This window comes from Mobula hypostoma, chromosome 7, assembly GCF_963921235.1.
Source record: "Mobula hypostoma chromosome 7, sMobHyp1.1, whole genome shotgun sequence".
NCBI lineage: Eukaryota > Metazoa > Chordata > Chondrichthyes > Myliobatiformes > Myliobatidae > Mobula > Mobula hypostoma.
In genome coordinates this window covers 120,393,549-120,420,273 of record NC_086103.1, presented here as the reverse complement: position 1 = coordinate 120,420,273, position 26,725 = coordinate 120,393,549, and the positions used below count along the sequence as shown (strand labels likewise).

Genomic DNA, 26,725 nt, shown 5'->3' with positions numbered 1-26,725 from the left:
TTTATTTATATTTGTAATATTAATTTCTGAATTTTTTTTATTTTTGCCCGTAAAGTATCTTACTTGCAGCACAATTGTCACAGGGACCTGTAGAATTGAATCATCTCTTAACAGTCTTAGGTTGATTACAGAGTGTTTGGTATTAAATTGAGGACCTAATGTTGAACACTGGTGTATAAGAAAATACTATGCAAAAATTGCATGTTTTCTCATATATAAGGTATCATCAAAAATCTAGTTTCAGGGATCATTTTACATTTCTGTGTTGGTGTATATTGTTCTCTTTTCTCAAATGGAAAAACAGGAATGCAGGCTATAGCCTTCTTGAAATGTGCCGGTGCTGTTCTTCTCTGCATCAATCAGCAGAACCATTATCTTACCTAGGGTGAGCCATAAATTTTAGTAATAGGAACAGAATGGGTCTTCAGTCTGAAACATTACCTCTGTTTCTCTTTCCACCAATGATGCCTGACCTGCTGAGTTTTCCAAGCATTTCCCAATATTATTTTAGATTTCTAACACCTTGTAGGGCTGTTTTTAATGTTCATAATTATTTTGGCATGCTTGGATCCACAGCAAGCTCTGTAAATATTCTTTCAAGTAATACAAACTTAATTTGAGTCAGGTTTCATGGAAAATGTTCCATAAAGGGCATTAAGAGCTAATTTCTAAATGATCGTAATCTTTGTTTGGCTGTGATTTAAAACTGGATGAACTGTGCATAATAAATTGTACCCTTTATATTTCCATTGCTGAAGGAGCGTTTAAAGAATTATTGCCTTCTAAAGTTATGACAAATGAAACAGCCTTATCAAAAGATTTGCCTGGTGTTGAAATTATATGGTTTTGTAATTTTACTCTACATAAAAAGAATTGTCCAGTCAGTCATAATAAGTCATAACCAGAAAAATATCAATGCCAGAAGAATGAATATTAGTTGAGGATAGGATAGAATTCTATCAATTTTATTAAAGGGCTATCTGCAAAATAGTTTCAAAGTGAACAAAGAGCTGAGAATACTCAGCAGACATACAGCATCTGTGAAAAGAAAAAGAGTTAACATTTCGGAATGATTGACATTTCATCAATTTGAATCATTAATTGCATCATACAGTTTTTGTTTCCATTGTAGATTTTCAGCGTCTGCAGCTTTGTTTTTTGCTTTTCATCATTACTGATCTGGCTTAATCTTGTTACCAGACTTAAAACACTTATATTTGCTCTCCATTCTAAAAAAGTGGTTTATATTAACAAAATGATCAATTCAAGGAGCAAAACCATTCTTCGGTTCTTTCTTCGTGAACTGAAAAGTTGAAGATCACAAATTGTGTTGTCCAAGTATTTTCAGCTAATCTTCAATTATACACCATCCCACTGAGTACACAGACACAATGACACCAAAAAAGGTATCTGCATGCTAAAGGATCTACCTTCCATTATGTCACCTTTGCATCATTTCACGGTTGGCAAGATATACTGGAAATGGTGAGCTTCTCATTCTAACTTTGAGTATTATATATGGCAGAATTTCATGGCAACAGCTTAGTGATTATCATTGACTTCTCCAACATCACATATTTGAGTGTGGCAAGCATGCCAAGTAAACCCAGGATCGTCCTTCCAATCCATATTTCTGGCTTAACATAATGAACTTGCAAGAAAGAAGATGCAGTGTATGGAATGGAAAAGCGGGGCATTTGGCCACTGGAAAGATGCTGGTTCCCGGAGATCGCCAACTCAAAAGATAATGCAATGTGATGGGGAAGTTGTAACTGCAGTTCCGGCCAAGCAAGAAGAATGAAATCTTGGCTTCTGTTTTCCCTAAAGTACTGTGTACAAGAAGTACCATTACTGTAGCTCTGGGTAGATATTGGAAGTGTTTAATTACATTGAATAAATCTCCCCTTACGCCATATTGTTTGAAGATCTTTTATCTTCAACTCCTCAAAATGCAAACATATATTTTATTGGTGGCTCTGATTAATAAGATTCTGCTTTAAAATTATTGTTCAACCTAATCCATATTATAATCAATCATACTCAAAAGGCACCTTTATAGAAAAGTATTTCAACACGCAACATTTCCAAGGAAAAGATTTGTGATTTTTGTGACTGGTGAATCAATATGCATATTGGTTTACTCAGAAACTATGAAGTTATAGTTATTAAAACAAATGCCACAACTATTAGACCACCAAAAATAGAAGTAGAAAATGGCAGAAATAATTTGCAAGTCAATCCAAAACTGTGGAGTAAAAGAAGTACAGGTGATATGTCAAGGTACAAATTTTTCATCCGATGAAATATCTAATGAAAGATCTTGACCAGAAATATTAACTGTTTCTCTCACTGCAGTTGTTGGCTTGTTCCCACATTCTCTATTCTTTTTTACTTCAGATTTCCTGTAACTGCAAAATTTCAGTCGTGTTCAAGCAAACCAAATGTATGGTGGAAAAGTCTGTGGAGGTACATTCTCTAAGTAACACCAAATAGCACACAAAGAATCCTAGCAGGAGCTGGATAAATATTTTTTGTGAACCTAATAATTATAGAACAACTGCTGCAGAGGAACATGCAAATTCCTCTACCCATCCAAAGTTCTAGATACTCAAAATAATTTCCACCTTTTTTTATTTTTGAGTATATAATGTCAATATTTCATTGAGTATTTTACAAAAAGTTCAATCCTGGTTTGAAAATTCTCCCTTTCTTCCAACCAAATGATCAGTCTTTAAAGAAACTACTTATTGACAGGCAATGCATAGAAAGTAGGTATGAAATATTTGATATACATAAACCTTATTTGTTATGTTTCATTCCGGTAAAGGAAGAAATTCTGAAGATGAGGAACTGGTGGGTTTGGAAGAAACATTACTATCTTTGTGTCTGTAGTCTCAAAATCACCATACATTATAATACAAGCAGTGTTAAATGCATGCATACATTTTCAATCATTATCTGGTGTGTGGGCATTGCTGGCTAAGGTAATGTTAAATTATAATTTGTTAATCCTCTTCACAAAGTAGCAGTGAACCATGGTCCTGAATGGCAACAGGACTTCTGATGAAAACTCCCCTACAGTGATAATAGAAATGATTTGCAGGAGTCATACTTAGTGTGATGAAAAAATGGCAGTGTAATTCCAAATCAGGATAATGTGACGCCTTTAGGTGAAACAGTATTTGATGGAGTTTCCACAATTGGTCAAATGTTGCTCTCCATCTTTGTCCTGCTTACTCGTAGAGTTCTTGGGTAGGGGAGGCATTCATTGGGTAGCCAAGCTGTGATACATTTTCTATACGCCATAATGCACTAGTCATAGATGGAATGAATGTTTAAGATGGTAAGTAGGATAGTAAGCAAGTTGGCTGCCTTTTCTTGGATCTTGTCAAACTTTCTGAATGTTATTAAGGCTCCACTTGTCCGAGCAGCTAGAGACTATTCCATCATATTCTTGAACTGTGCATTAAGATGATGGAAAGACTCTAGGTTTTTCAGCCTTTGATCTTCTATTGTGACCACAATATTCATCTTGCTGGTCCAGATTAATTTCTCTTCAATGGTTAGCTCAGGACATGTTTTTCCATATGGGACTCAATGAAGATAATGTTTTTGAATATCAGCAATAGGTGTTTAGATTATCCCTTTTTGAACATGACTGGTGTCTGTTACTTTGAAACCACGATTCTTACTTGTCATTTAGTATTCCATACATTTGTGTTATCTAGGTCTTTCTACATGCAGGAATGTGCTACTCCATTTTCTAAGGAGTTAAAAATGTAATTGAATATTGCACAATCATCAGGGAACGTCCCCACTTCTGAATTAATGATGAAGAGTAAGCTATTGATGAAGCAGCTGAAGATGTTTGCACCAAGAACACTTCCCTGAAGAATTGATGCTCTGGGGTTAGAATGATTGACCTCTGTCAACAACATCTTTGTGCAAGATATGACACCGGCTGTTGGTCTATTTTCCCCTTATTAATTACTTTTTAACCACAATTGGTCAAATGTTGCTTGATGTCAAGGATAATTACTCTCAAATCACCTGTGGAATTCAGCTCTTTAATCCCTGTATTGACCGAGGCCGTGGTGATGTCTGAAGCTGAGTAACAATTCCATGCCTTTTACTTTAGCATTGACCTTAACGATTTAAATATGAATTTATGACCTGTTAAATTGTTGAGAAAGAACTATCCATATATTAACTGTTCCTATGCTAATTTTTCAAATAATTCTTCTAAGCCTATTGATCAAAATGAAATAATCAGATAATGCCAAACTAATTGAAATCCAGTAAATGAAACTTGCAATGGGAATTCTGTGCCATATACAATTATAGTTCTCTTCTCTATTTTGAAATGTTCTGCAAAGAATTAATCTAACCAATACTGTAATTATCATGGAAGTACCGAAAAAAAAATTGACAGGCTGTTACTATCACTTTCACAAACTTTAATCATGGCAGTGAAAAGTGAAGTAAACAATTAACTCTAATATCTGTTGTCTGTATTTTAATTTAATAAAGCTACAAATGAAAATCTACTTTAGTGTTCATTTACAATGTAGGAGGATAGAATGACACTGTATTCTACCAAAAAAATCTGCTTCTTTAACACCAAAATTTTACCTTGTTTTATCCTTAAACAACAGGTCCAATAAAACCCAGAACCCATTTTACCACTATGTGCAAAATTTTTAAAGAAAAACGTTTTTAAACTTGTCCTCCAGGTCCTGAGCTACCATCAGTTCTAGTGAAAGGACATGTATGAAATGTTAATTTCTCACTTTGCTCCATGGATGCTGTTGCCGAAATGTTAAGTGATTGCAGCATTTTCTATTTTAGTTTAGGGGCAATATTCGTGTGCAGTGTGGGCAAGTAGCTTAAGTTAACTCAAATCTGAAGTAGCAACAGAATATCTGCATTATAAAGTTGCATTCCAATCGACTTGAAGAATAAATCAATTCCATTTGTAGCTTATTATTATAACTAAACTCAAACTTCTTTTTTTTCTCCACTCCACCAAAATGTATACAACTCTGCTTTCATACTTGGCAAAACTTTCAACATGTGAGACTGTGTTGCACCCCTTCTCTTTAACTGAAAACTGGATTGCTACATAATTAATATATCCATTATAATTCATTGCAGTTGACTTGTGAGCTGGATAAAAGCTAATCTATTATATAAATAGTAAAAAGGTACTATCTTTCCACCATGTATTAAATCTCCAAGTCTGAGGTTTTTGATTCATTCTTCACTGAGTTGTCTTCTCAGTTAAATAGTTGTTAGACAAGCCTTCCAATATTGAGATCAGTTCTTTCAATTTGATTTTCAACTTGATTTGACTTTCAATATTAAAAGTTCCACTCAATGCACAAACTATTATATTCTGGTGGTGCCACCTCAATAGCACAAATGCACAAAATTACTATACTGCAATCTACTGTACTGTAAAGTTCCTCAATACTTAGCACTGAAGTTCAACCTAGGTAACATTCTTACAAAAGTCAGCACCAGCTATAATATATTGGATGTGAATTTTAAATGAACAAACTTCTGCAATTCATTTCTAGCATGACATCAAAAGTAGTTGAGTTAATTAAGGGGAAGTATTTGGAAACTATTAAGCAGTTACCAATTAGACATAAGTGCTAAAAAATATCTGCTTAAGAATAACTGTCTGGTTTGAGTTTGCATATTGTTGATTATTAAGCAATCAAGCATTTCCGTGTCTTTTTTCTTTGCATGCCAGGGCTTTAATAGATAATTTAAACCTGCTTAATAATTGAGATACTCAAGACAGCTCAACAGAAAGCTTCACAAATTATTTATTTCCTTTAAATACCTTCTGTATGGATCGCAGAGATGTAGGTCCAGTTGTATCTCTTCACAATGTCAACCATGGCACGGGCTTGGCGGGCATCAGATGACACCACCCTTACAAAATATTTAAATAACGTTTTATCGCTTAAGTCCATACTCGTGGCAGAGTACGCAATCTGAGGTATGTTAAAGAGTTGCAGTAGGTTCTGCACTTGAATGGCAACAGAGCTGGAACCTGGCCCAATAACTCCAACTATGGGCTTTTTGGCTCGGAATGGTACCGTAGTTCCATCCACACAGCGGACGATTCCCTCTTCCTCCTCATTGGAGATTAGAGAATCTCTTATAAACTCAATGCTTTGTTCCAGAGCCACGGCGGAATGCCAGCATGAATCCCTAATCTCACATCCCAACGTTATGTTTGGTAGCAACATGTCATCTGCATTAATGCGATCCAGTGTGTGAAGCATGGCTTCAACCCTTTGAATCCCATATTGCTCCCTTATGGCTCCGCATTTCCTCTCGTGGACCTTGTCCGCAGGTGGCTGGTGGTGAACTGAAAACAAGGCGCCAATAATGATGTCTCCCGGCTGGTGGGCAACTACCCTTCGCTCACCCGACTGGGCAGACACGCTAAAGTCAAAGTTCCTGAAAACATCTTCCACTGTCAGTAAAACCATGAGCCGCAGTAGGAAAACCATCTTCAATGTTCAGGAATGCATTATGATGGAAGGTGAAAATACTGGAATTTAAAATCTTCGGTCAGGAGGGAATATGCCCCATCAGTGGACCACAGGGATGAACCCAGATCTTCCTGATTTCACTTTAATGAATCATAAATCGTCATTTGCCGAGGGTGTCCAACAATGTCACCATCTTAAAACCTAGGATTAAAAGAAGAAAAACATTCAGAATCTCACTGAGATGTCCTGCCACACGTTCTCTCAGAAGCCCCAAAGGCACACTGTCAATAATACCATCCCTGAATTCGTTGCCCTAACGTAAGCCCTGAAAGATTTCCTGTCATTGAGCTTTGAAAATAATTCATATCTTTAGTGCCAGGCCTCTGCTGCGAGAAGATAATTTCAAAATAATCTCTTCTTTTGCATTGAAATTTTGAACTGGAAGTCTCTATACATTCAGAATTCGGTGGGACGCGCAGTTTGACCCAGTGGAAAGGTAAATATGACGATAGTTTGATTTGGCACTTTGTATAATCATCGTGCCATTTCGCACGGTGTAAATTCACATGGAAAACATTAACCTTGCAAAGTGTTAATTTCCCCATTGGTTGTATTTACACATGAACTAATTTTCATTTCTAAATATCTTCCCATTTACCATTATTTCCAATATCATTTTGGGGCTTTAAGCATTTTAGAAAGTATTTTAATCAATATTTCATTTTCGATATGGTTATAAATAGACCATCGCTGTAATAAAATCACTAATGATATTTAATAAATCAGTTTCGCAATTCACACGAAGCAAAACAGTTGAAATCCATTTATTACCGAGCCTTGCTTCCGCTTCACTATCTAATCCTGGTCCAAGCATGGCATTATGTACACATTACAGATGTTCTTTCTTTGTAATTCTAATCACATTGCATTTAGCCGCCGCTTCAGTTAAATGACCTACACATAGAAACCAAACCAGGCTTCAGAAAACTAATACTTTCATCATAGCAGGTTCAGATAATTAAACCTATGCGTTGCATTTATCCCAACATCAGATTCGAATGCACCGTAAACCAACATATATGTACCCGATTATATACATCTTTTGCCCATTCTTCGAAAGCTCTTACATAAATTCTGATCCCCGTACATCCTAGCCAAAATTCATTGATGAAATATGACAGCGTTGCTCCTATGGTGTCAGTAATTCTTTGTATTCTCTGTAGTGGCTCACAGTTGACGGTAGATTGCTCTAGTGATCCGATAGTCCTTCACTGCAATGGAGAATATTATCCCATTTGACCTATTACACATGTGGTGTCCCGCTACGTACACTTACAGCCCGAGAGCCTCCAAAGATATCCCCTCATTATTGTAGAAGGGCATTGCGTCCCCGCGCTTATAACTGAAAATGTCTGATGACTGTAAGGGTCACTCAGTTTGATTTCGGCGTGGATATCTCAATAGGCAAAGCTGCGTGTGTCATAAATCTCCGAAACGAGCCTCCCCAAACAAAAACGCTGCTTCACCTGTCCTTCGGTTGAGCAGCTAGTCAGCTACCACTACATGTCAACCTACACCTTTCTGCACGCCTACTTCACGACTAATAACCACCTCGTGTTATCGCGTTTCTCCAAAGAGCACACAATCAAAAAGCACTCCGGGTTGTTGCAGATAATTGGCACAACGGAAAGAAAGATCAGACGTGTGGGGATGGAAAGGGAGAGAAATATATTTCATTTTCCGAATCGAACTATTCCCTCGAGCTGTTGAAAATGTCGAGATAAAGACGGGCAGACAACTAAGTCGAACGTCAAGACATTCCCGATTAAACAATTTCAATTAACGATGACGGCACCGGTACATTTTTACTTTAAATGCAATCACAATTACATCCGATTTCCAAACCGGGGTTCCGATAGCTGTAAAATGCACTGTGCGTTATATTTACCCAAAGTCTCGGCGTCCTGGCCTGTGATGGCATCTCCTAATCCCTATCTATATCTGCTCCGATAAATAAGGCAAGGTAAATGTATTCTGGCAGTGGTGTTCCCCGCGGGAAGCTTTCTATGTTGGCTGGCAGCACTTGGTTAGAAACAAAACACAGGAGCTGCTTGGCGGCGGGGCTGGTATTTGAAGCAGTTGACATTCAGAATCGGGTTAGAGAGGTGGTACAGCGCTCAATCCTTGAAGAGACATACCTCCTGGACTATTGGAAATTCAAAGCCGGCAAGAGCACAAGTCACCGCGCCACAGCGCAACCGCTCGTGTCCGCGGCGTCTTCCTAAATATCACCTTTGCTATTTTGCAGCGAGATTTGCACTCAGTTACATCAAAGGCTGGGGGGGGGGGGGTTAAATTGTGTTTCGTCTCCGCTTCATGCACCGTACGTCTGAGATACTGAGAAATCAGCTTCGCGAAATTGTAGTATGCGTCAACGACCCGGTTAACCCGTCTGAATGTAACAGAAGGATTCAAATATGGGGTCCAAACCCTGGGCGTAATATTTATCAAGTGAACAAGGCATTATTCTTGCATGGAAAACAACTTAGATTTCCCTTTCGCTGCAGATGAAAAGGTGTAATTTGAATAAATCAGCGGAAGAAACTCATATTTATTCTTTTTTTATGAAAATTGATTCGTAATTAAATACATTCCTGGAGGAGCTGCCAATCGCGCCAAAATTAAGCCTTTGTCGGCATCTATCGATGACAGTTCGCATTGCACCCTCCTGGAGTTCTCTCGAAAGTGGAGTGGGTGGATGGAAGACGGATAGTTTAAGAGGTGCAACGGAATTTTTCACCGCAGCTAATGGTCATTGCATGTCACCCTCAGCAGACAATACCAAGAGAAAACTGTTTTTCACTAAATCCGCCCACATTCTTACTAAACTTTCAAATTATAATTATAGTCATTTTGGACATTTAAAATACCTTGTCTTGTTCTTTTCCAAACCAACGATGCAATGATCATTCGCACTAGATATCAGTAGTTCACAAACCATCTAGTGGTCGTTCTTGTCCGAAACAACGACTAAAAGTGATAGCTCAATGTATTAGTTATTTGGAAAAACGAGATTAAGAACTTCTAACATTTCGAAGGCACAAATAATAACAAAGGATTGTGAATATTACTACTGAATAGCTTGTTTATACTAATGGGTTGGAGTAGAGATTCGTTTCGGATTTAAGATTGCAGGGAAGTTCATTTTCTTAAACAAATCTAGTATACACTATATCATGCATCTCAATTCAGGCGTCTGCCAAGTAATCACTTAACGCAAGGGCAACTCATTCCATAGTTAATCTGAAGTTGTTACCCCCGTCATATTTTAACTGCAGGAACTATAAATCTCTCCACATGTTATATCTACGGCACACTTACTTAGACGCAGGAAAGCGGACACCCCTATCCTTCTTTTGCTCGTTTTATTTAAATAATATTAAAACAATAAATAAATGTCTCTTTGATCCGCTAATATTCAGGGTAATTTGTTTATAATATTTAGAAAATATCCTCCTCTATAGATTCTCAAATCAAAGGCAACACAGGTGCTTCCAAAAGTCGTCGGAACACAAGGAACCGCAATGTCCAGGACGCTTGAAGTATGTATAACTGATCTAGGACTATTGACTGATTCTTCTCTTCCCGCGCTTTATAAAAAGTAATTACTGGTTGCACCCGGATCCAAATCGAAACTGTTCGCGGTGCGCTAAATTGAAGTAAACTAACCCTGAAAGCGGAAGACCTCTCGATTTGTGCTTTAGTGCGGATCTTTGTGGGATAAAACAGCATGAGCGCGCCTAGGTTGTATATGAAGTTCTGATATTGGGAATTAGCGTAATCAGTATTTAATAAGATCTATCCTTGAGAAAGGTAAATGTGCTCTATATTGCTGGCTGTTCCTATTCTGCCAAAGACCTGAAATCTGTTATTATTTACAATCATTAGAAGAAACTACTTAATTGTACTTCCATTTACCAATATGATACCTCCCCTTTGATATCGATCTGTCATAGCTACGTGTTATATATGGCATGCTATTTTCTGTAGAGAGAAGTGATTGAACAAGGCCCCACATTAGAAATTGATACCGACATCGATTCAGACAGGGCTTGCTCTCTAATGAACACTTGGCAACATATCAGGCTACAAGTCAGAACATCAGCTTTTTGTATTCCTGGCGGTTTGGTGACTCCGGGGTAGTGTTAGTGGAAATGGGAGTTACGGGTGTTATTTTATAGATGCTCTATTTTGCTCTCAGATCATTTCATTTGTAGCTACTTTATCTAAAGAATGAGGTAATGAATTGATTTTCTGACATAGCTAATAATTATTGTAAGTATTCTTTTTCTATCTCTCAAGCGAATGATTTGCTACCAGCAAATTATCTTGCTGGATTCCAGCTATGGTAAATAAATGCTAGTTTGTAAGCGTACAAGAAACTTATCTATTTTACCATTCAATGATCCGATATGTTTTTAATTCAACTGCGAGCGAGCAACTAAGAGTGAAAAATAGTTTCAGATTACAAGTGTTTAAATGCTGCTTAAATTCCAGCTTCAAGTTTTCCATATAATTACTGGTCATTATTCCAGTACCCGCTGTGTAGCTCTTGCTCGTCCCACTTAGGGGTGCACATTAATCAGCACTGTTACCAGAAAATGCACAACACCCACTCAGGAACAGACACAAGTTCACATGAAACGCACGCAAGCATACACACAGTCGAAAATCGATGCACCTGCGTACGATTAAGCAACGTGCATTAATATAAAAAGTTGATTTTATACAATACTTCTATACAACACTATAAGGGGCTTCACCGGAAGGTTATCAAAGAAAGTATGACACCAAGCCTCATAAGGAGATATTCGTTCTGGCAATTAAAATTAGTGTCACGGAGGTGGGTTGTTACGACCATTAAAGATTTAGAGAAGAAAAAAGGCGGGCATTATAGAATTTAACACAGTTATGAATATGGCCAACGGCAGCGAAGAAAAGATAGTCAAAACCCCAGAGTGGAGGGAACAGGTTCAGCATAAAAATTACTCCTCTACAGAGTTCTGCGTTATCAGGCAAAATAACAAGTAAGAGATGGACTCTCCCCTCCAAGCTGATAGATCAATGGGACGCGGTTAATGTGCAGGTGCAGAGTTCCTTAGTTTAGATAAACAGAGGGTGGCAAGGGGGAAGTAGACAGCGGAGAAACTATGCCAGTTCTAGCTGGTACGGCGCGCCGAGCCGACGCAATAGATCAAGTCCGCTAAGTTAGACGGTAAGAAGTTACTTTCAACGCTGGAAGTAAAACATTATAATAACCAAGTTTAGTGATAGCAAGAACTTGGACTGGGGTTCCGGAGTACAGCAGCTAAGGGAGCGTCTAATGTTGTGTTGTTATTGATGGACCAAATGTGCCGTTGTTTGCGCGTCACAGGGTCACATCTCAATATTGTTAATAGCTTAGTTCATCCTTACATAGTGTCCTGGGGCGGAGTGTAGTCAATGTCTGCTTGACAGAGATGATGGCGCGCACTAAAGAATGGGCTTGGATCTTTTCAGAGTTCAATTGCCCTTTCAGGCTTGGATAGCGGAGAAGAGACATGAAGATTCTGAGGCAGCGGAATGTGTGACAGAGGAGACGGTAGAATAGAGTTATGTGTTCATTCTGCATGTGGAAATGATTTCGGGGGGGACCAACAGCTGAGAAATAGGAACCAATCACTGATAGTTGGTTGGAATACAACAGAACAGCTGTAGTAGCAACATGCCCCTGAATACTTGGCGGGTTGTGTGGATAGGAATGGTCGAATGGAAGGCAGTCTCGTCCTACCGGACCCCAGCGGTCCTGAATTGGAGGAGTGAGATTGGGTCTTCCCAAGTCTCTCCGGAATGAAGGTGACTTGCTTCCACTTCCGTTCCGTGGTTTCTGAGGTGGCTGATGTGGGAACCACAAACTCTGCCACTGAAGGAGTTGGAAAGAGCAGGGGGCAGCTGGTTTGGGAAGTAGTGGCTTCTGCCATTTACACTGGGCTTCTCTGTGCGCTCAAAGAAAGCTTTCCAGATGTTCGATGCTAGCCTGAACGGCTCTCCTCCATTTTGAGCAGTCTTAGGCTAGGGACTCCCATCGTACGTGCGAATATTGCCATTCTTCATGCAGGCTTAATGAACTGTGCCATTCTGTCCCCTCCGGCAATATTCTCTTGCGTTGATGAAACGCCGAATAAGGTGTCCAAAGCATGTTAAGGACTTGGCCTCGTCAATGGGCATTTCCTTGCTGTGTTGGCTGCAAAACCGGTTGAATGAATTCTTGGAAAGTTGAGCCGAGATTTGGGAGGCGAGCCGTCGGCCGTGCTCAGACACAGACACACACACACACACACACACACACACCGAAGTGAAAGAGGAAAGGGTTTAATTTCTGCGCATGAAGAGCTAATTGTATATAAAAAAAAAAGGCATAAAACAGTGGTGATGCCTCTCATATGCAATATTTGGCCAAGCATGGAGTAAACTCAGGCTCAGGAGAGCGTACACATTTGTGGACAGACGAGCACATGCTTGGATAGAGGTAGAGGATCATTCAACGCCACGATGTCTATTTCACAGAGAGACCATAGCTGGGCGCACACACTGTAGCGCTGGAAAAATGCCAAACGGTAAAATGGGTATCTACAAACAAGGAAGACGACACGCGGGGGGAGGGGGGAGAGTAGAGGTGGCGTGCGGATACACGTCCCCCACACACGTGAGAATACGCTCTGTCCTTACAGCACAGGGATAGGCATGCTGCCATTTTGGATTGGTCTCTCAGAATTCTCATTAGAGTAAGTGCGGGACCCTTGCGATTTTCATTTAAGATAGTGCCGGGAGCACTATGCAAGGTAAACTGTGTCAGTGGAGAAGGGGAAAAAGTTATTGTTGCAAGCGTAACCGTATCTCTTCTAGCCCCACATACCATCTCACGTGCTGCGATTTCCGAACCATTTCTGGAAATGGTTCGGGCTCGGGGTTTTCTAACCCGGGAAAAGTGATGAAAAGATTGAGTGTAAATAACACCAATGCCCACAGGCTGCGACATAAAGTGGCAAGATCCCTCACTCTGCCCAGATCCCTAACACCTTCCGTGCGGTTTACTTCAACGTTGTAAGGAAGGTAGTTCTTCCAGCATCCTTCTGCACCAAGTGTTGTAATATTAGGAAACCCGTTGTTATCATCAGATTGTTTCGATATAAATCAAAGGGAAAAAATGTTTTGCTATGATGAAATGGATGTTTCCATGTCTATAGACGACAGATTATCACCGGGAGTGCTTTGAGACTGAATTCTGATCCACGCAGTCGTGTACCCATGAAAGGCTACGTTTCCGGATTACTAAATGGCCTTTTCGTAGTAATAGACACTTAGTAATCACCGATCATTCAGAGAATGCATGCTGAAGAGACAACCCTCCGAAAGGTATTAATTAATGAAATACAGGTACATGAACTGAAACTAACCGCCAGCACTGTATGTCCCGGCTGGACGGAGGGTCTGGAGGGGAGAAATCGGTTGTGGAAATTCTGTTTCACGCTTCAAGCCCGCCCCCCCCCCTCCATCCCCCGACACCCACCCCCCATCCCCCGACACCCACCCAACTATCCACTGGTACTTTTTTGCATAGGTCCGCGCTTTAAACCGGAACCTTTCAAAAGGAGGACTCAATTGCTCGCAGCCATCCAACGTTGTGGCATTGAGTACCTTATCGCCGATTGCGGATTCCAGCAGTGTCACAACGAACCTTCGGCACTTGAAACAAGCGAGAAATTTTCAACGCGTTAACAGACTACTTTAACATTGCTGGTAAAATGAACAAATCATGAAGGTTGCATACAACTACACCAGAAAGAACATACCGATTTCCAAAAGTAATTCTTCAGGATGGGTCGGTCTGAACCAGCAGTCGTTGAACATCGCTCGCTTTCGGACTCCAGTCTTCACCATGGCAACCAATAAATGCAACGGCGAAGACAGTGCTCATGTCGCCTCATTTTTAGCAAATATTATTGTTAATTTATTTTAAACATAGCATTGCGCTCATGAATTTAGTTGACCAGATACACTCCTTCAAGGAGGAAAAGACTGCGAGGGATTCCGGCATGTTTAAGAATGTGTGGCGTTGCTTTTCCTGGGATTCTCAGAGCATTAAAAGCGCAGCTGCCTCGGCAGACTGCAGCGGGAGGATTGCCTCCGTCCAGTTATAAAGAAGGTTGAATGGTTTGGGCAGTCCGGGTGAAATGAAATAGATTTACAGAGAAAGAGAGAGAGAGAGAGAGAGAGACCTTGATAAAGGTAAGGTAGGTGAGTGTGGGAAGGCAGACTGAAGAAGGGTCGCGGCTCGAATCGTCGACTGTTAATTCATTCCCATAGATCCTGCCTGACCCGCTGAGTTCCTCCAGTACTGGGTGTGTGTTGCCAGGCATTTAGGATGTTTGAATGTCATGATTCAGCCACCAGGTAAGAAGGAACTTAAGGGTTATCGCTGTCTGTGGAATATTGATAAGAGCTCAGTGATGAGTTGTTATCATAGAACGCAGAAGTCTACAGCACATTACAGGCCCTTCGGCCCACAATGTTGTGCCGACCGTGTAACCTACTCAAGAGACTGCCTAGAATTTCCCTAGCGCATAGCCCTCTATTTTTATAAGCTCCATGTACCTATCTAAGAGGCTCATAAAAGACCCTGTTGTATCCGCTTCCACCACCACCGCCGGCAGTGCATTCCAAGCACCCACCACTCCGTGTGAAAAACTTACCCATGATATCTCGCGGTACCTGTTTCCAAGCACCTTAAAACTATGCTCCCCTTGTGTTAGCCATTTCAGCCCTGGGAAAAAGCCTTTGGCTATCCATATGATCCTTGCCTCTCATCATCTTATACACCTCTATCAGGTCACCTCTCATCCTCCGTAGCTCCAATGAGAAAAGGCCCAGTACTCACAACCTATTGGAATTCTTCATCTTGCCCAAGGGAGGCGCGTTCTAATTTGTTCCTGGATTTTGTTGTTCTAATGACAGGGAAGTTCTCAGCAGCTGCTATCATTAGCATGTAAAGCTGGCAGCAACTCTACTGGGGGTACCTGCTCACTTAAGCGTAGAATACGCCAATTTCTGCCCTCGCTGTCATGGTTTGCTATTAGAATGAAGACCGTGTCCCTGTTCCCAACTTCATAGATGCGATGAACACGGATTAATTGATTAGATGTGAACAGAAACTTTTTTACGTACTGTTTTCATTATATACATTTTAAGTCTTGAATTAGCCATAACCTACCGGAAAATATGTAATAAGATATACTTGAAGCTCAACAACCTCTTCAGCTCTGAACATCGTATTTCATAGCCATGGATTTTTAATTTCTTGGAACAATATTTAAACTGCACTTTCGTGACTCTTACTAAAATAAAATGTACTAGATTTTAAAACTTTATATTTCATCTTCCCCAAACCCATGCATTCATTTTGCTTGCAGTTAATAAAAGGTCCAAACCTATCCTTTTCACTTTCTGATTTGCCATCTGTGAGGATAGTTCAGACTGGATGGCTGCTCAGCTTATTTCATGGTACCACCTTCTGAGTGAAAATTCAGTCCATTCACCTCATTAAATTTTTGCTCTGTTCAAGATCAACAAGGAGTATAGAACCTTAACTGCCAACCATAAAATCCAGGCTACTGATTGCAACTGTGCATGTGTCATCAATATTATAACCTGCATCCTGTTCAGCATGTATTTGTAAAACTGCCTTTGGAAAAAAAAATACATGCTTGCTAACTATGTGCACCTCAAATGGAAACGTGAGCTGCACAAACTTTTCAAGTTTTTAAAATGAGGGAGCCCATTAAACTCGATACTTGTTTTTGGACTCTGTAGTGGCACTTCAAAATGTTTATTCATGGATGGATAATTTTCTCTGATTCAAATAATTATCAGATTTGTTATTGAAAGTTACAAGAGGGTTTGAAGTATTTCATTTGGATGAGAAGAGCTGTTCCAATATTTTATTCTAACTTGTTTTCAATAATCAGGTATAATAGATTGGGAAAATATGGTTGATGCTGGATACTAAAAGATGGAATTTGTGGAATGCCTACAAGATGGCATTCTACTTGCATTTACTGTATCTATGCCCCTCATAATTTTGTATGTTTCCATTCAATCTCCCCTCATTCTCCTATGCTCTAGTGAATAAAACACTAAACTATTTGACATTCCCTTATAACTCAGTTCCTCAAGTCATGGCAACATCCGAATAAATTTGGTACTTGGAGGCACGTGATAACATAGATAGAAGTCAGCAGGTTTAACAGAAAATCTTGCCTGACAAATCTGTTGGAATTCTTTGAGGAAATAACAGGCAGGATGGACAAAGGAGGGTCAGGAGATGTTACTTACATGAAATTTCACAGGACAGATACCAGTAGGGACAGAAAATTGGCTGACTGGCAGAAGACAAAGACTGGGAATAAAGTGGATATTTCTGGTTGGCTGCCAGTAACTAGTGGTGTTCTACTGAGGTCAGTGTTGGGACCTCTTCTTTTCATGTTATACGTGAATAATCTGGATGACTGAATTGATGGTTTTGTGGCCAAAGTTTGGATGATATAAAGATAGGTGGAGTGGCAGGAAGTTTTGAGGAAACAGCAAGTCTAATGATGGACTTGGACAGATTAGGAGACTGGACAAAGAAGTGGCAGATGGAGTACAGGCACTTTGGAAGAATAAATAACGGTATTGACTATTTTCTAACAGGGGAGAAAATTCAGAAATTGGAGGTGCAACTGGACTTGGGAGTCCTGGTGCAGGATTCCCTAAAGTTTAACTTACAGGTTGAGTTGGTCGTAAGGAAGGCAAGTGCAATTTTAGCATTCATTTCAAGAGGACTTGAAAGCATGCTAGCATGGTTTGGGAGGGTTTAAACTAATTTGCAAGGGGGATGGGACCCAGAATGATAGAGCAGTGAAAGGAATGCATGGAGTAAAGCCAGATCTAACATATAGAGAGGATTTGAGGAAAGAGAAGCAGAATAAATGGTGTAAAGACAGTAAGGTAGAAGGGCTGAAATGTGTGTACCTCAATTCAAGAAGCATCAGGAACAAAGGAACTACCTTTTTGGAGATCCAGATTGGAGACAACATTCGCCTCCCACCAATCCTCCAGTGCCATTCTCGTGTAATTATAGACCAGCTGAGCCTTACGTCTGTGGTGGGAAAGCTGTTGGAAAAGATTCTTAGAGATAGGATCTCTGGGCACTTAGAGAATCATGGTCTGATCAGGGACAGTCAGCATGGCTTTGTGAAGGGCAGACCATGTTTAACAAGCCTGATAGAGTTCTTTGAGGAGGTGACCAGGCATATAGATAAGGGTAGTGCAGTGGATGTGATCTATATGGATTTTAGTAAGGCATTTGACAAGGTTCCACACGGTAGGCTTATTCAGAAAGTCAGAAGGCATGGGATCCAGGGAAGTTTGGCCAGGTGGATTCAGAATTGGCTTGCCTACAGAAGGCTGAGGGTCATGGTGGAGGGGGTACATTCAGATTGGAGGATTGTGACTAGTGGTGTCCCACAAGGATCTGTTCTGGGACCTCTTCTTTTCGTGATTTTTATTAACGACCTGGATGTGGGGGTAGAAGGGTGGATTGGCAAATTTGCAGATGACACAAAGGTTGGTGGTGTTGTAGATAGTGTAGAGGATTGTCAAAGATTGCAGAGAGACATTGATAGGATGCAGAAGTGGGCTAAGAAGTGGCCGATGGAGTTCAACCCGGAGAAGTGTGAGGTGGTACACTTTGGAAGGACAAACTCCAAGGCAGAGTACAAAGTAAATGGCAGGATACTTGGTAGTGTGGAGGAGCAGAGGGATCTGGGGGTACATGTCCACAGATCCCTGAAAGTTTCCTCACAGGTGGATAGGGTAGTTAAGAAAGCTTATAGGGTGTTAGCTTTCAGAAGTCGAGGGATAGAGTTTAAGAGTCACGATGTAATGATGCAGCTCTATAAAACTCTGGTTAGGCCACACTTGGAGTACTTGTCCAGTTCTGGTTGCCTCACTATAGGAAGGATGTGGAAGCATTGGAAAGGGTACAGAGGAGATTTACCAGGATGCTGCCTAGTTTAGAGAATATGCATTATGATCAGAGATTAAGGGAGCTAGGGCTTTACTCTTTGGAGTGAAGGAGGATGAGAGGAGACATGATAGAGGTGTACAATATGATAAGAGGAATAGATAGAGTGGATAGCCAGCACCTCTTCCCCAGGGCACCACTGCTCAATAGAAGAGGACATGGCTTTAAGGTAAGGGGTGGGAAGTTCAAGGGGGATATTAGAGGAAGGTTTTTCACTCAGAGAGTAGTTGGTGTGTGGAATGCACTGCCTGAGTCAATGGTGGAGGCAGATACACTAGTGAAGTTTAAGAGACTACTAGACAGGTATATGGAAGAATTTAAGGTGGGGGCTTATATGGGAGGCAGGGTTTGCGGGTCGACCCAACGTTGTGGGCCGAAGGGCCTGTACTGTGCTGTACTGTTCTATGTTCTATGTTCTATGTTCTATGTAGGACCAGAATATAAAAGCAAGGATGCAGTGCTGAGACTTCATATAGAATTGGTCAGACCGCACTTCAATAAGTTCAATAAGTACATTTAATGTCAGAGAAACGTATACAATATACATCCTGAAATTCTTTTTCTTCACAAACATCCATGAAAACAGAGGAGTGCCCCAAAGAATGAATGACAGTTAAACATTAGAACCCAAAGCACCCCAGCTCCCCCCTGCTATGCATAAGCAGCACAAAGCAACGACTCCCACCAGCAAAAAAGGCATTGGCACCCTCCACCAAGCAGTCAAGCATGCAGCAAAGCATCAATAAAGTACACCAAAGATTATTTGTTCACCCGGTAAATCGACATAATCTTTCCCTATTAAGTGAAAAAGGGATGTCTCCATTTCACAGAGAGAGCAGAGACATAACAAACAACTCATTTATTTATGTCGTTAAAATCTGCTGCATTGTTTTTTTTTCTGAGCACTGCGCCCAGAGAATCAGTCCTGAAAAGGCTCAGGTCTCTGGACACAAAGCCAGCAGCTAACCCGCTGCTCCCAATGTCCCATGTTTTCCTGTGACACCTCAGTCAAAGACACTGGCCTTGCATCAGTCTGTCTCCAGAGTCACAAAAATCCAGCACCCTGAAGGTGTGCTAGTCTTCCAAGCCACATCGTTTTCCCTCGGGATCAATAAAGTATGACTATGACTATGAGTATGACTATCCTTGGGATATTTAAAAGCCGGTCGTGAATCCTTGTGAGAGGGTCCCATTCGCACAAAGAACCAAAGTTAGAGTGTAACTCCAGGTCGGGGTCTTCAAAAGAAGCTTAAAAGAGTCACCGTTTAGTGCCATCTTGACTTTGCTCAATACACTTGCTCTATTGATTGCAGTTTTGGGCCCCATATCTAAGAAGGATGTGGCAGCATTTTTGATAGTCCAGAGGAAGTTTACGAGAATGATCCTGGAAATGAAAGGATTAACATGAGTCGCACTTGATGGCTCTGGGTCTGTAGCCACTGGATTTTGCAAGATTGAGACATATTAGATATAGAAAGTCCTAAATTGAGTGTACATGGAGCAGATGTTTCTAATGGTGGAAGAGTATAAGACCAGAAGGCATAGCAGGGAATAGAAGAACTTCCCTTTAGAACAGAGATGAGGAGGAATTTCTTTAGTCAGAGGGTGGTGAATCTGCAGATAGCTACATACATCAAAGTTGCTGGTGAACGCAGCAGGCCAAGCAGCATCTGTAGGAAGAGGTGCAGTCGATGTTTCAGGCTGAGACCCTTCGTCAGGACTAACTGAAGGAAGAGTGAGTAAGGGATTTGAAAGTTGGAGGGGGAGGGGGAGATCCAAAATGATAGGAGAAGACAGGAGGGGGAGGGATAGAGCCGAGAGCTGGACAGGTGACAGGCAAAAGGGGATACGAGAGGATCATGGAACAGGAGGTCCGGGAAGAAAGACAAGGGGGGGGGGTGACCCAGAGGATGGGCAAGAGGTATATTCAGAGGGACAGAGGGAGAAAAAAGAGAGCGAGAGAAAGAACGTGTGCATAAAAATGAGTAACAGATGGGGTACGAGGGGGAGGTGGGGCCTTAGCGGAAGCTAGAGAAGTCGATGTTCATGCCATCAGGTTGGAGGCTACCCAGACGGAATATAAGGTGTTGTTCCTCCAACCTGAGTGTGGCTTCATCTTTACAGTAGAGGAGGCCATGGACAGACACATCAGAATGGGAATGGGACGCGGAATCAAAATGTGCGGCCACTGGGAGATCCCGCCTTCTCTGACGGACAGAGCGTAGATGTTCAGCAAAGCGGTCTCCCAGTCTGCGTCGGGTCTCGCCAATATATAAAAGGCCACATCGGGAGCACCGGACGCAGTATATCACCCCAGTCGACTCACAGGTGAAGTGATGCCTCACCTGGAAGGACTGTTTGGGGCCCTGAATGGTGGTAAGGGAGGAAGTGTAAGGGCATGTGTAGCACTTGTTACGCTTACACGGACAAGTGCCAGGAGGGAGATCAGTGGGGAGGGATGGGAGGGACGAATGGACAAGGGAGTTGTGTAGGGAGCGATCCCTGCGGAATGCAGAGAGAGGTGGGGAGAGAAAGATGTGCTTAGTGGTGGGATCCCATTGGAGGTGGCGGAAGTTACGGAGAATAATATGTTGGACCCGGAGGCTGGTGGGGTGGTAGGTGAGGACCAGGGGAACCCTATTCCTAGTGGGGTGGTGGGAGGATGGAGTGAGAGCAGATGTACGTGAAATGGGGGAGATGCATTTAAGAGCAGAGTTGATAGTGGAGGAAGGGAAGACCCTTTCTTTAAAAAAGGAAGACATCTCCCTCGTCCTAGAATGAAAAGCCTCATCCTGAGAGCAGATGCGGCGGAGACGGAGGAATTGCGATAAGGGGATGGCGTTTTTGCAAGAGACAGGGTGAGAAGAGGAATAGTCCGGATAGCTGTGAGAGTCAGTAGGCTTATAGTAGACATCAGTGGATAAGCTGTCTCCAGAGACAGAGACAGAAAGATCTAGAAAGGGGAGGGAGGTGTCGGAAATGGACCAGGTAAACTTGAGGGCAGGGTGAAAGTTGGAGGCAAAGTTAATAAAGTCAACGAGTTCTGCATGCGTGCAGGAAGCAGCGCCAATGCAGTCATCGATATAGCGAAGGAAAAGTTGGGTACAGATACCAGAATAGGCACGGAACATAGATTGTTCCACAAAGCCAACAAAAAGGCAGGCATAGCTAGGACCCATACGGGTGCCCATAGCTACACCTTTAGTTTGGAGGAAGTGGGAGGAGCCAAAGGAGAAATTATTAAGAGTAAGGACTAATTCCGCTAGACGGAGCAGAGTGGTGGTAGAGGGGAACTGATTAGGTCTGGAATCCAAAAAGAAGCGTAGAGCTTTGAGACCTTCCTGATGGGGGATGGAAGTATATAAGGACTGGACATCCATGGTGAAAATAAAGCGGTGGGGGCCAGGGAAAAGTTTAAGAGCGTGAGAAGTGTCCCGAACATAGGTCGGAAGGGATTGAACAAGGGGTGATAAAACAGTGTTGAGGTATGCAGAAACGAGTTCGGTGGGGCAGGAGCAAGCTGAGACAATAGGTCGGCCAGGACAGGCAGGTTTGTGGATCTTCGGTAGGAGGTAGAAACGGGAAGTGCGGGGTGTGGGAACTATAAGGTTGGTAGCAGTGGATGGGAGATCCCCTGAGCGGATAAAGTCGGTGATGGTGTGGGAGACAATGGCCTGGTGCTCCTTAGTGGGGTCACGATCGAGGGATAAATAAGAGGAGGTATCCGCGAGTTGTCGCTGTGCCTCGGCAAGGTAGAGGTCAGTACGCCAGACTACAACAGCACCCTCTTTATCGGCGGGTTTAATAATAAGGTTAGGATTAGTGCGGAGGGAGTGGAGAGCAGAGCGTTCCGAAGGAGTGAGGTTGGAATGGGGACAAGGTGCAGTGAAGTCGAGACGGTTGATGTCCCGTCGGCAGTTAGCGATAAAGAGATCCAGAGCAGGCAGAAGACCAGAGCGGGGTGTCCATGAAGAAGAGGAGGGTTGAAGACGGGAGAAGGGGTCATCGGTGGGGGTGGAAGAGTCCTTGCCGAAGAAGTAGGCTCGGAGACGGAGACTGCAGATAGCTGTGGAGGGCAAGTCATTTGCTATATTTAGAGCAGAGGTTGATAGGTTCTTGATTAGTAAGGGCAGCAAAGGTTACGGGGAGAAGGCAGGAAAATGAGGTTGAGAGGGAAATAAATTAGCCATGATCAAATGGTAGAGCCATTTTGTCAAATTGTCAAATTCTGCTCATGTGCCTTATGGTCTTATGCTGGAAGCAGGATTAGACTTATCTAAAGATATTGAGGTGCCAGACAAATTCAGAACACCAAGCAACAGGTCAAAACAATCCCAGAATGGATCTGGTTGCATCTCTGCAATCCTACTGCTTCCAGTCATTAATAGTGCTGGACAATTTAACAACTAACTGGAGGGGCAAGCCAGAGCCCAGACTGTGAAGGCTGAAGAAAAGACTAAAACATGTATGATTATTTTCAGGCCGAAGAGTCAATTAGATGATCCATCTTAGCTTCCTCTTGAAATCACAGAAGCCAGTCTCCATCAAAATTGATTTGCTTTGCATTATATCAAGAAAGAACTGAGAGCAAGGGAGGTGATCAGAGAATATAGTAGCTGTACTGTTGAAGCTTGCATCTGGAATTTCTAGTAGCTCTGCTCAAGCTGCTTCAGTATAGCTATAACACTGAATCTGCTCAACAATGTGGAAAATGTGATCAAGAATGTGTAGCTCACAAAATGAAAGAAAATTATAGTCTGATTTGAATACTGCCTGACCTGATGAGTTTCTCCAGTATTTTGTGCTTGTTGCTACAAATCCAGTCTGACTAATTTGCATATAATCAGGCTGTAGGTTTTCATAAATGAAATGGCAGAGGCGTTTTAAGTTTAAGGGAAACCATAACAACTCCTTTATTGTCAACCAAACACGGAACATAAAAATACAGTAAAAAACTTCACAACATCATTTCATTGCTTCAAACCAGCCTCTTAAAGTGAACCCCAACTCAATGGTAGTGGTTGTGAATGTTTCCACCCCTTACATTACCCTACACAGTCCCAACCCCCAGAATTCACCAAAACCAGCATTGTGAGCCTGTCTGGAACCTGGATGAGCTGCCTGGCTCAGGTCCTGTGTTTCATGAGTGGAGTAACAGCAGGTGCCTCTGGCTTGTCCAGAGGGGTGTTGGCATGCTCATGGTCATGTTGTGACGTAAAGGGGCAAGGTTGCAGAATCCTCCAAACCTTGTTTGGCTGGTTTAAGGCGATCTACTGAAATGTATTCGGGTTTACCCCTCCTATCTATGATAAAAGTCTTTTCTCTCCGGTCCAAAACACGGAATGGGCCATTGTAAGGGGGCCTGAGGGGATGTTGGCTTGCACCATGGCAGACAAAAATGTACGAGGCGGAACTTAAGTCAACAGGAACCCAAGAGTGCTGTCTGTCATGATGGGAGTTAGGAATAGGTGCAGAGGAATTGCGTTTACTGAAGAGGGTGGAATGCTGCTGAGAGCTGACCAGGGCATTGTGGCATCAGGAATGAAATCACCTGGCACTTGTCACGGCTGTCCATATACCAACTCAACCACAGACAACTGCAGGTCCTCTCTTGGAGCCGTTCTGAGCCTCAGCAGCACCCATGAGAGATGATCATGCCAACACTCATCTGTCACGGAAGCCCTTACAGTAGCCTTTAAGGAGTGGTGAAAGCACTTGCATAGGCCATTGGACTGCAGGTGATACGCTATGCTGTGATGTAGCCTAATGCTGAGGTTCTGGGCCATCGTAGCCCAGAGGTCTGATGTGAATTGGGGACTGCGGTCAGAGGAAATATCAGGTGGGGTGTCAAACCGAGCAACGCAGGTGCTGATGATCACTGGAGCCACGTCTCTGGTCATCATCAATGTTAGAAGGAAGTCCTCTGGCCACCTGGTAATATGGTCCACTATAGTAAGGAGGTACGTGAAACTGCTGTGGGGGGGGGGAGGGAGAAAGGGACCAACCAGGTCCACATTAACATGGTCAGACTGTCATTCAAGTATCTCAAAAGGTGGCAATGCTGCCTGAACATGACGGCTAATTTTCGCCTGCCTGCACTCAACACAGGCTGAACTCCAATCACGCACGTCCTTTCTAAGGCCATATCCATACAAACTTTAGTGCAGCCACTTTCTGTGAGGCCTTCTGGCCCGGCCGTGAACGGAGTTACAGATTCAGTATATCGCCAGTTTGCGGACACTGTGGGTGAATAGTTGAGTCGTCGCACAGGAGAGAAACCCCAGCTTCCATGAACTTAATGTCAGCCAGTCACAGGCCTGTGACTACTATTTGGTAAGCCTGAATCTCCGGGTCAGTGCTTGGTCGGCTGCCATGCCAGCATAGTCATGTGTACGGCCTCAATGGCTGGCTGTGAGAGGCTATCAGCCACGGAATTATCTTTTTCCCCTTGATGTGTTGTATCTCAGTTGTGAACTTAGATACATAGGCCAGGGGGCATTGCTGCCATGAAGACCAAGGGGCTGATATTTTAGCCATTGCGTGATCGATGGTTTTGTGGTCAACGAATGTTGTGAAATGGCAACCCTCTAGACAAAAATGAAAATGGCGGGCAGCCAGATAAAGACCGAGAAGCTCACTGTCAAATGTGCTGTACTTCCTTTTGGAGGAAGGAGCTGCCGGCTGAAGATGATGAGCGGCTGCCACGCACCTCCGGCCAAGCGTTCATGCACAGCACCCACAGCAGGCTGAAGTGTAAGGAGTAATGGCTGTAGGTGCGCCAGTAGGGTCACATTGAAATGAGCTCGGTTGGTGTCATCAAATGCTCTGGTCATGTCCGCTGACTAGTCAAGCACACGATTAGCAGCATTGCCTTTAAGGACACCATACAGGAGGCACATAAGTTCAGTAGCTTGTGTGATAGAAATTCACCATACCTAAAAACGCTTGTAGTTTTTTAGGAGAGCGGGATGGTGGGAAATCCAAAATAATGGAGTCTTTGATAAGAGTGGTTTTGTACCTTCTGTAGAGATGCGATGACCGAAAAAGTCAATGGTTGACAACCCAAACTGGCATTTAGCAGCATTAATAATCAACCCTAATGGCTTAAGTGCTTGAGAAGTGTGCAGAGATGTGGTGCTGTTCAGATTTGCATATACTGGTGACAAGTATGTCATCCAGGTAAACAAAAAGAAAATCTGTCTTTTAAAGAGAGTTCATCAGCTGTAGGAAAATCTGTGCTGCATTTTTCAGCCCAAGTGGCATACACAAACACTCAAAGAGGCCTAATGGAGTTATCACAGCATTTGGGAATGTCCTCCAAGCACAAAGGCACCTGAATGTAGCTCCTAAGTCAAGTTTGGTAAAAAAACACTTTGCAGCTAAACATGCTGAAAAGTCTTGGACGTGTGGGACTGGGTAATAATTGTGGATTATGACCTTGTTAATCATCACAAAGGCAGTAATCTCCATTGGACTTAGGGACCCTGTGGAGGGGTGAAGCCCAGGGGCTATTTGACCTCCATATAATACCAAGCCTTTCCACGCTTTCAAACTCAGCCTTCACGGTTTCCAGCTTTTCTGTGTCCAGTCAATGACTGTGGGCCTGGACCAGTGGGCCAGTTGTGGAAACATGGTGCTGGACCCCATGTCTTGTGACTGTGGATGAGGATGTGGGCTTGGTGAAGTTTGGGAATTTGCCAGCGGTTGAGTAAACTCACATGTTGTGGTGCATGCACGTGACAGAATCATTATGGGGAACTTACTGGAGGAGCAGTGAAAGACCCAAATTTCTTGATATTCACAAGCCAGCAGTTCTTAAGATCAACTAACAGTACCTGGGCACACAAGAAATCTGCGCCGAGCAGAGGTTGAGCTACTTTGGCCAGGACTAAGTCACGCGAGTAACAGCACCCACTAAAGTAGAGTGTCACCTATCATGTCCTGTAAGTCAGGATGGCAGCCTCCAGCGAGGTTTCATTGTTCTTTTCCTTCTGATCAATCGGCGAACCTGGCAGCATACTCACTGGAGCATCCATATCACCCTAGAAGC

At 42.4% G+C, this 26,725-nt stretch overlaps 1 protein-coding gene across 9 annotated transcripts in view; it reads right to left on the bottom strand.

The window, feature by feature from the left end:
- grm5b (glutamate receptor, metabotropic 5b) overlaps positions 1–26,725 on the bottom strand; it is a 578,722-nt gene that overhangs the window by 535,631 nt on the left and 16,366 nt on the right. The window contains exons 1-2 of one of the 9 annotated variants that reach the window (XM_063053882.1): positions 14,405–14,579; positions 5,852–6,713 (exon numbers count right to left, since the gene is read on the bottom strand). In XM_063053882.1, coding sequence (XP_062909952.1) covers positions 5,852–6,530 — 679 coding nt within the window. In that variant the 5' untranslated portion in view covers positions 6,531–6,713; positions 14,405–14,579. The other 8 variants (XM_063053885.1, XM_063053880.1, XM_063053883.1 and 5 more) reach the window with 8 other exon arrangements.